Source organism: Canis lupus, chromosome 5 (assembly GCF_003254725.2).
Source record: "Canis lupus dingo isolate Sandy chromosome 5, ASM325472v2, whole genome shotgun sequence".
NCBI lineage: Eukaryota > Metazoa > Chordata > Mammalia > Carnivora > Canidae > Canis > Canis lupus.
This window is the reverse complement of record NC_064247.1, coordinates 68,175,425-68,186,262: the sequence shown is the minus strand read 5'-3', so window position 1 is coordinate 68,186,262 and position 10,838 is coordinate 68,175,425. Positions and strand designations below refer to the sequence as shown.

At 47.6% G+C, this 10,838-nt stretch overlaps 1 protein-coding gene across 1 annotated transcript in view; it reads left to right on the top strand.

The window, feature by feature from the left end:
* The first annotated feature begins 968 nt into the window (after positions 1-968).
* Positions 969-10,838, top strand: part of ATP2C2 (ATPase secretory pathway Ca2+ transporting 2) — a 59,934-nt gene continuing 50,064 nt past the window's right edge. Inside the window, exon 1 of the mRNA XM_025427013.3 lies at positions 969-1,231. Coding sequence (XP_025282798.1) covers positions 1,136-1,231 — 96 coding nt within the window. The 5' untranslated portion in view covers positions 969-1,135. The remainder of the gene's footprint in view (positions 1,232-10,838) is intronic.

Genomic DNA, 10,838 nt, shown 5'->3' with positions numbered 1-10,838 from the left:
CACGCTGTGGGGAGCAGTTGAGGTGGGTGCCATATATTTGTTCAAAGAAGGCACCACAATTTAATGGACAAACATTCATGTCCCCTCCTACAGTTCTTATAGTTAAGAAGCCCCCCTCTATAGATAAGGAGACCTTGGCACAGATGAGAGGCACAGCCTTCCCCAAAGCCACCTCCCTACTAAGTGGTGGGTTTTGTTATGGGTTCCAGTGCCCACGGGAAGCAAAGCCCCTTACAGTTTCAAGACATCCACTTGGAGGCACATCCACGCATCTACTCTGGCTGAGTTGGCTGAGTCCAGCAACTTCCCTATGATAATAATACCACCAACATACCCTCCACTTCACCATGAAGGAAGTGCTATCACGTTGTACATTTTACAGATCTGTAGATCAAGGTTCAGAAAATGTAAGGCACCTGCCCGAGGCCCCATGCTTAGCTAGTGCAGGAGCCCATTCTGTAAATGAGAATAATGGGCTCAGAGATCATCCAACACCACACAGAACCCAAAGGCAGTGGAGACCTCAAGCTCTCTCCTCCCCCTCCTGGGATGCACTCCCAGGGCCCTCCCTAGAGGTGAGATCTTAGCCTTCTCCTTCAATTACAGACAGGGGACCGCAGCCCAGAGGGGCCCCGAGCCGCACAGCATTAGTGACTCAGCTCCCATCCGCGATGCTTGCAGGGCCTAGGATTGACCGCACTCCGCTCCCCCGGAGAACCACCCGGCGCTCATTACAGTCCAGCTCCCCGGCCAGCCCCAGACCCAAAAACCCAGGGTAAGGCGAGGTCCGGGAATTTGCATTTTCAATAAGCATTTGCTCGCCCACCTCCACCCCACCCCTCGCTCCAGGTGATTCTCAGGCTCTGGCAAGATTGGGAAACCGCCGGAGCTCAGCGCGCTGCAAGCTCCCGGGGCGTGGCCAGGTGCGCCGGGTGCAGCGGGGCGCGCCGCTCCGCCCCGGGGGCGGGGCCCCACCTGCGGCGGGCAGGTAGGCGGCTACCTGGTAACCCAGGCCTGGCCCAGGAGGTTTGGGCGCGCGCAGCCAGTCCCGGCCACGCCAGGGACCGAGGGACGCGGGCGGGGGCGGCCGCGGGCGGACGGGAGGCTGGGCGAGGGGGCTCCCCGCCTGGGCATCATGGAAAGACGCTTCTCTCAGTTCCTGCAGAAACTCACCTTCTCGGGCGCCGGTCACCTGTACGAGCCACTGGAGAGGAGCGAGTTGGAAATCTTGGTGAGTCTGGGCGACCGGGCGCGGGCCGGGTCACCTGACCCTCCGCCCCACCGCACCCCACCCTCCCCCAGGACCCCATCCGCGTGCTGCGCCCAGCAACTCGCTCACCTGCTCCTGGCTCTAGAAAGAAGCCATCTTCGGAGCGAGCCAGCTCGCGTTCCTGCCCAGAGCCGGGCTCACGCCGTTTAACCCTCTTAGGACAGCCCATTTTGTGGATTTGATACTGAGGCAGAAAGAGGTTACTAGTGTCCCTTAAGAGGCACCCCGCTAGGAACTTGACCTAGGTTTCTCTGACTTCAGAAAGTTTACATTCCTAGGTCTCCACACTCAGGCTCCTATATGGATTTTTTTTCAAGTTACTTGAATTGGAAAAAAAAATTAAAGTGATGTAAAAAAACAAAGTAAAATACTCTTGGCAAAAATGTTTTAACAATAATAGTAGTAATAATGGTAGAAATCTGGTAAAGAGTAGCCAGGCCTCCCAGCTTTGCTTCCTGCACCTCCAGCGCAGTTTTGAAAAGCACTCCGATTTGTAGGTTGACTTTGCAGCCTCCAGGGGACCCTCTAGGATAAATCAACCGGATTATCAGGCTGGGGAGTGGGAGGGTTGGGGAGAGGAGTTTGCAGGCTGATGAACTGACAAAGTTGTTCAAAAAAGCCCTTCCACCTGGTGAAGCCAGGGTCAGTGGATGACCCGGCAACTCTCCATAGCTTTGTAAGAGTGTAAGCTTTGCATCTTGCATGATAGGAGAGCAGGGAGTGCTGAATTCCTGCAAAAGCATCTCAGGGTTGTTGCATTTTTTTTTTCTTTTCACCTTAATCAGTCATTCAAAAATATAATTCCTGAAATAGTGCCTTGGGCATGCTCAGGAGAATACAACCTTGCCGTGGCCGTCTGACTGGGAAAGTGAAACCTCACGGTTAAATTTACTTTTTTTTTTTTTTAAGATTTTATTTATTTATTCATGAGACACAGAATGAGGCAGAGACATAGGCAGAGGGAGAAGCAAGCTCCATGCAGGGAGCTTGATGTGGGACTCGATCCGGGGTCTCCAGGATCACGCTCTGGGCCAAAGGCGGGCACCAAACTGCTGAACCACCCAAGCACCCCTAAATTTACTTTTTAATGGAAAAGATCAGATGGAAAAAACTGATCTTTTTAAATTAAATAATTTTCCTCCCAAAGAATGACAACAGTCAAAATGTTTTGGTGGTATGATTCTTAAATATTTGTGCATTTAAAAAAATAGTACTTTATACATGAATTAGCACGAGAATTCCTGGCACCAGGGTGGTAGATCACAGGGGTGTGAACTACGGGTTCTCACATAATCTCTGTTTCTGAAGTGACGTGTGGCTCAAACATGGATTGGATGTAGAGTTTGATGATTTTGGTGAGATCAATTTGTCTACCCAAAAGTCCTGCACTGAAGTCTGCTCAAGGAGTTTAAAGTCAGTTTGCCAACACTATTGCCTTTTCTATGTTACTTGTTCTATTCTTTTCTTTTTTTTAAAGATTTTTAATTTATTTATTCATGAGAGACACAGAGAGAGAGGCAGAGACACAGGCAGAGGGAGAAGCAGGCTCCCTGCAGAGAGCCCTATGCAGGACTCAATCCTAGGACCCTGGGATCACAACCTGAGCCGGAAGGCAGACACTCAACCACTGAGCTACCCAGGTGCCCTGCTATCTTTTGTTTTTTGCATGAAGCTAGGTATTTTTCAAACGTGCCAGGTGTCTAGGTATGCCAGGTATGAGGGTGATGTTGAGATGCTGGGGTGAGTTTGACCTGTGCACCAAAGTGGACTTCATTCCCCCAAATCTTTTCCGGGTGGTCCGCAAGGGTATGACAGGTCTTCAACCTGCCTGTAGGTATGTCAGGGGTTCACCCACCTGGTCGTGGACTTGGATGTTCTTGGCAGCACCCTGAAGGGTGGGTGATAGGTGATGTGGCAGTGGGGAGGGGAGGGGAGACTGGCGACCCAGGTAGCTGGCCCCAAAGTCTGGGTGAAAAACAAAATGTCTGATTTCCAAAGGTGCTTGGTGCAAATCCAGGAGATGGCACTAAAGGAGCTGCGGGTATGATGGGGTGGGGAGATGACCTGTTTCCTGCCAGCTCAGCTCAGAGCCTGAACGTTCTTTGCTCTCACACTTTCCCCAATTGGAACCCTTTTTTTGCCAAGAAAAATTGAAAAAAGAAGCAACGTGTGCTCACAGTGATCATTTCTACAGTAGTTGTGAACTCCCTTTTATGAACACTTGTATACAGCATTCTGGGCAGCCTCTGAACCCCGCAGCCACTTTGCCCAGCCACCTTACTTATCCTACTAAGTATTACTGAGAACTTGCTGTGTCTTCTTTCAGGTCTCCCTGTGCCGAGGTTAATTTTATTATTATAATCATATGATAAATGATGACATCAAGCTTCACAGGTGGGCCAGGTACTAAAGATACAGCTGTGTACAAAACGAAGTTCGTGAGGGAGGCCCACAGATGACAGAGAGACCAAGAGATGTTTAATCGAAGGTCTGGCTGTCTAGGGTATTATGGGAAACAAGAAAGCAGGGACATGTGGTCATGGCAGAGGCCAGGGAGGACCCAGTTAGTGGCATTAGAGCGTGGTTCCCATGGCTTTGAAGATGCCCCGTTCTTGCTGTGTATTTCCAATGTAACAACAAGGAAGAGCTTTAGGAGACCCTGTTAATTCAACTACTAGGGAAAAAAAAGAAAACACCTTCTCTGTGTTAACCTGAATGGTGGGTAAGGAGACTGTTGGACTGGAAATTCCTGCTTCCTGATGACTCGGTCAGTGCCAACTCCAGGGAAGTTATCTGTGACCCTCAGAGCTCCCATCTCTTAATCAAGTCTGGCATGGCTCCACCCTCTGCTGCCTTCCTGGTTGGTGAACTGATTCATCCTCCTGGAGCTCTCCAGGGTGAAGACAGCATTCCAACAGACTCATGTAGTGGTCACCCCATTCATTCAGCCCAGATTTACAGTGCCTCTACTGTGTGTCAGGCCAGTGCTGCATGCCAGGGATGGGGGCTCAGAAGATCTCCCTGCTCTCCTGGTGGGCAGCGATGGGTACCAAACTTTAGAGCACAGCTGACTCTTTAATGGCAGGTGTGCAGCAGCTGGGAGGGGGAGGAGTGTTTAAGATTCCTGAGAATGATAAAGATCAGGAGTGTGCTGGGAGAGACAGAAGTCATAGCGGTTCTGGGCAGAGGGAGTGAGGGGTAGGAGTTGGTGTGAGAGGGATGAAGTTGCAGAGGTGAACCACGAAAAGCCTCTGGGCTGCCAAGAAGAATTTGGGCTTTATCCCTAGAGTAGCAGGGATCTATCAGGGGGTTTAAATCAGGATATGACAGTCATTCCCTTATTCACAGATGTGCCAAACATTAAGAATGCAATAAACAAAACAGACATGATCTGATTTGCATTTTGAAGAGATCACACCTGGATTGCAGGAATACAGTGTATAGGAGAGACTTCTTACACACATCATTAGTGTTTCTTAAAATATAGCAAGATAGGACTACTTCTTGAAGTGATGTATTCTTAAGTTATTTGTATCAAAAGGTGACTTAAGTATAAGCATAAAACTTGAAATAAATGTAGATCTGTGTGTGTAACACAAATCAGAAAAGTCAAACTAAGTTTATAATAAAATCATAAAGTACAAATGTAGCAATTGAATTTTGACATGGCTAGTGATTTTTTTATTTTTAGCTTAGCCACTGACGTTGAATGATTGTGCTGGTTGTCTATTGCTGTGTAACAAATGACTCCAAAATGCAGTGGCTGAAAAGAACAAATGATCATCTCGTGGTTTCTGTTGGTAAGAAATCTGGGTGCAGCTCAGCCGGGTGCTCCTGGATCTGATCTCTTATGAGGTGGTCATCCAGCTGTTGGCTGGGGTTGTGATCTCATCTGAAAGCTCACTGTGTGGAAGGGGGAAGGATTCACTTCCCGGATTATTTGCAGGCCTTGCACCCTTACTGTATGGGCCTGTCTACAGAGCTGCTTCATGGCTTAGCAGCTGGCTTTCCCAAGAGTGAATGGTCCAAGAGAGATTAGGAAAGCATCCATAAAAGCCAAGAAGCCATAGGCCTTTTATAACCCAACCTTGGAAGTGACATCTTATCACTTCTGCCATGTTCTATTCATTATAAGTGAGTCTAGGGGCACCTGGCTGGCTCAGTCAGTAGAACGTGCAACTCTTTACCTCAGCGTCATGAATTTGAGCCCCCACATTGGGTGTAGAGATGATTTAATAAAATAAAATAAAATAAAGTAACTCTAGGTCTAGCCCATGCTTGAGGTGGGGCAGAGGTGGATTTGAATTACACAAGGGTGTGAATACCAAGAAGCAAGGCTGGTTTGGGGGCAGAGACTGCCCACCACAATGGTGGAAAGGAATAGCTTCTTACATGAGCCCAGTCACCTAGAAAGCAGAACCACACCTGGTGCTTAATCTGCTTGATAGTTATCTTTTTCTTACTGTTTTCATTTACTCTTGAATTCTAGTCTTCATGTAGACTCCTTTAGAATTCTGATTTTGATAAAGCACATGCTGAGAATGTCTAATTATGTGTATGTGTACAAAATGGTATTTAAATATGTCACGAGTCTGTTTGCAACTTTAGGATAACTAGCCTCTTACTTAAGCACAAGGGGCAGCAAACAACCTGTGAATGTCAGTTTTCAGGGCTGTCACTGGGTAACTGTAGAATTGCTCACGCACTGGAATATAAGGTGAGTGTCAGGCGTTGTGGGGAAAAATATTCTTCACTTGGTATTGATTACCATACTATGGCAAGTAGCTGTGTTCACAGACTGGATTCAGGTCAGGCCCCAGCTTACAATGTGATTACACTACTCAGTGGTTTGATACTTTCTAGTTGACTAGTCAGTACCATGTATTGTGTGATGGTTCTATCTCCTGCCAGTTCTTCCACTCTGAGCCACTGAGGAGCTTTCATCCCTGCAGGCTGTCATGTGTTTGTTGTCACAGAGGCACATGTGGGCACTAGTGTCATGTCATAGTGCTTTGTTATCAAGTGGCCCCAAAGGGTCTGTATTAATTAGGATAATCATTGAGACACATAGAGTTCAGAAGCTCTTAGAGAACTGTAGGCTCTTGAGAATATGTCCAAAGATGCCAAGAAACCCTGCCCCAAATCCTAATGTCATGAGCTTTGTTATTAAGGGCAGTTGATCCTGACTCCCCAGACCCCCTCAGGGGAAGGAATTAGAAGGTTCGGAGATGGCTGTCCTCTCCCTCTGCCTCTCTGTGTCATCCTCTTCTGTGTGTATGTGTCTAAATGCCCTCCTCTTACTAAGATACCAGTCATATTGGATTAAGGCCCATCTTAATCATTTCATTTTTACTTAATCACCTCTTTGAAGGGCTTACCTCCAGACACAGTCATATTCTGAGGTACTAGGGGTTAGGATTCAACATATGAATTTTGGAGAGGTACAATTTGGCCTATAACACTATGTTCCTTATAGAAACTTGAAGGGTATTGGTAGGTAGGGACTGTGGGCCATAATGGGAAAATACATAATCTTCTGTTGAGGTTATAGACACTCTTGAAGCCGTGTTACAAACTTTACCCTCTGCCCTAAGTCTCTGGGTAGCATATGGACAGACTGTGTTCTTCTAGCTCCATCATCTTCCCACTGATCTTCCCATTGGTAGGGAACAGAGCCCAGCAAAGCATGTGTTTGCCCAGCCTGTAACTCAAGTACACAGTTGGGAAGAAGTGCTCAGGATTCATGATTTCAGAGTCCCTGGGGGAAAGGAAGACTTAAAACCTCTAGAACAAAGCCAGGCACTCCATATAATCATTCTTTATGTTTCAAACCATTAAAACCAAACCACCATGTTAATTAGATCTGGTTATTTCACAGCTCACCCCAGGATTATACCATATACTCCTCAGGCACTTCTTATCTTCGCCTCTCCAGCAAGACTGAACATGGGGTTCCTTGTGGAAAGGGGGGAAAGAATATCGACCCAGGAGACCAGTCCCAACCAGGAGATCTTGGTTAGGGCTTAGACTGGGACCAGAAGCTGAGACTTCCAGCCTGGGGTCTGTTATTTATGGAAATGAGAAGTTAAGCATATTTACTTAATCTCTCCACTTTCAAATGCCCTTGCCTGAAAGTGGAGACATTCGTTGTGAGAATCAATGATATAGTGTTGGATTCCCTTTCTCATCTAGGTGCCTCATCAGTGCCTTTCACTAGCTTTCTATGAAGCTGATTAGATTAGGTAATGCTCAGCACACTTCTTTGCTCATGAATATGCCTTTCTTTGGTGAATGTGGTCATTTAAAAAGGATAAATGAGAATTGTTTAAAACATTTTTGCATATGCCTAGTCCAAAAAGTGATCATTTTTTTAAAAGATTTTTAATTTATTCATGAAAGACACAGAGAGAGAGAGGCCAGAGACATAAGCAGAGGTCCCCTCACAGGGACCCTGATATGTGACTTGGTCCCAGGACTCCAGGATCACAACCTGAGCCAAAGCCAGATGCTCAACTGCTGAGCAACTCAGGTGCCCCCAAAAGTGGTAATTTTTATTAAAACTCTTCATATGATGCTTTGTTTCAAAAGCGACAGTAATTTTGATGAGGAATCGTCACTGTTGGAACACCTGGGTGGCTCAGCAGTTAGTGTCTGCTTTTGGCTCAGGGCGTGATCCTGGGTCCAGCATCGGGCTCCCTGCATGGAGCCTGCTTCTCCCTCTGCCTGTGTCTCTGCCTCTCTCTCTGTCTCTCATGAATAAATAAATAAAATATTTTAAAAAGAAAAAAAGAATCATAACTATCTTGCTGTCTGACTTGGGCCGAGCATGTGGCCCTGTGCCCAGAGAAGAGCTCAGTGGTGGAGGCTGGACCAGCTACACCATGTAAGAGGCCCAGTGCAAATGGAAAATGGGGAAGGGGTGGGGGGAATAACCAAAAATTTCAAGAGATGACAGCAGAGCCTGACATGAAGCACGCACCCTTCTGAGCATGCCCGTGGGGCTGGAGTCAATAAACATGCTAACAAGTTCTTACTGCTCGGTCTCCCATTTTCAGCCCCCTCGCAGACCATTCTTCTGACTGTCCCATACTGTTGTCCATTATTTCTGTAGATCAGCTGTTCTCCAGATACAGTCTGGTCCCAGCAATCTGAGTCTTAAACCCTCGAGTGGGTCTGCTGCTACCTTGAGTTTGAGAACCTCTGCTCTGCACAGTTAGCGTCTCCATTCTTTGGACAGCCATCCGCCCATTTGCCAGACCCTTTTGGAGGCACTGGAGACAAGACAGGGAGCCAAACACTGACCCTACCAAGTGGAGCTTATGGCCTTGTGGGATAGACAGATAAACTTCTCAAATAATTATAGTAGTGTGTATATAATTACAAATTGAGATAAGTCCCATGAAGGAAAGCACATGCAAGACAGGAGCTGGGCACAGCCTGTGTGTAGCAGAGTGGTGGGGACTTTACTGCTGCGTTCTGGGTGCAACCCAGGGAGACTTCCTGGAAGAGGCAGCGGGGCTTTGGCACACTGAGACTTGCGCTCAAGCTACTACAAATTTACCCCAAGCCAAGCTGGCCTCCCTCCTCTGATCAGGGAGGTACCTGATGCCCAGGGGATTCTGCAGAGTCTCAGGCTCCAGGTTCAGGAATCCCCTTACTGCAGCCGTCTCTCCTTCCCCCACATTCTAGCACTGAAATGCAAGTGATAGTTTTGCTTTCCTTAGTCATGGAAATACACTAATATTAGCTGCTATTCTTTGTCTCTCATGAACCAGGAACTATACCTATTTTTCTTTCCTTCCCTCCCTTTTTCCTTTCTAAACTTTTTTTTTTCGTAAGCCACAATAAAAATGTGCACAATATGAGGTTCCTCCTCCACCTGGCACTTGTTTGCTCCCACTTTCCTCCTCGGTGGGGGGTGGAGGGAGGTACTGTTTGTATGTAATCAGTGTGCAGTAATCAGAACTGTTTGCCTGGGCGTTCCCGGCCCTATTGCTCTGCAGTTCCCAAGAGCCTGCGGTTAAGAGCACTGACGTCCAGGTGCCCGGGCTACCTGCATGCGAATTCTGTTCTGCACTTGCCAGCCGTCAGACTCCGAGCACACTCCTTAGTTTTCTGTACGACGGGGTATTCGCTGCAGCCATCTGTTGTGGAATGGAATGATTCAGGTGGCATAAAGCATTTAGGGCAGTCCCCGATCTCAGTAATTATTATTTATATACGATTACGTAGTGTCTCTTAAAAAAAAAAAAAACCAACAGACATAAAATCATACTGTGCGCACCATCTGCTGCAACCCCCCTCTAGCCTCTCTGTGCTCCTGATAGTATATACAGATCCAGAACATTCTTCAGTGGCTACATAGGGGTTTCCATGTCACCCACCCCCTACTGATGGGCACTTAAAGGGTTTCCTTTTTTTTTTTTTAATTTTCAGAAGGATGTTCCAGTGAACATCTCTGGGTGTGCCATGTTATTTTGAGTCGTCTACAAAAATCCCTGCAGAAACTTGAGGTTTGGGGAGTGAAGTGGCTTGCCCGGGTTCACACAGCCATCCCAGGAACGGGGACCCCGGTCAGCCAGTGTGTACTGGATTTCTCCCAACCCCTCCGGGGCAGCTCTCTCTTCCATAAAGTCCCTGACTTCCCCGCCGTAATTAGTAAGCATTTCACGGAGCGTCGTGTGGAGGCTGCGTCGATATCCTTTCTCATACCTTTTCACTCTGGTTCTCGCATCTGTGGATGGTCCCTGTCCGGAGGGATTACTCGTACAAGGCTTGCTGATCTTCTGCTTCCATCCCTGCCTCCTTTATTCCTCGGTGCTCTGGGAAGGAGAGCTGCTCCTCTGCATGCTCATTCATTCGTTCATATTCGCATGGACTCATCATGAGTTCCTGTTTTTTTTTGTTTGTTTGTTTTGTTTTTTTTATGAGTTCCTGTTTTAACAAGTGTGCCCGCATTTGTTAGCACCGTTTTTATTTTGCTGTCCCAGATCTGGCCAATAGGAGCTTCTGCACGGTGCCCGCTGTGTCCCCTGGATGTTCTTGCCATTGCTCTTTGAGTCCTTCCCCACTTTCTGGTGTCACAAGAAAAGTCCTGGCTCCTGTGATCGTTTCCGTTTCCCCACCCCCAACCTGCAAGCAGCCATTTCTCTTGGGATTCTTGGCTCCTTTTAGTAGAAGAACGGGAGTGGAAATCGAGGTCTGATGCCAGGTGTCCTCATGCTCCTGCAGTATTGTGGCTGCTGGGCCCTCCCGGGGGTGTGTGTATGTGTATATGTGTGTGTGTGTGTGTGTGTGTGTGTGTGTGTACTGTATATAAATATGCATCGATTCCATCCGATCCAGGGAATACCACAAGGTTGGTGCCAGCTTTTTATATCCATTCCTCTCTTTACCAGTGAGAGTGGCACTGCGTTTACTTACTGCATAATTGCCCTGCCGGTACTTAGTCTCCTCGCCTTCCCAGTGGTCCCCGGTCACATTGGCCACCACCTGGCTTGGGCATCTCTTCATTGGGCCCCTGACCACCCTGACCCTCCCTGCAAGAGACATGTACTCCGTGTGTCTC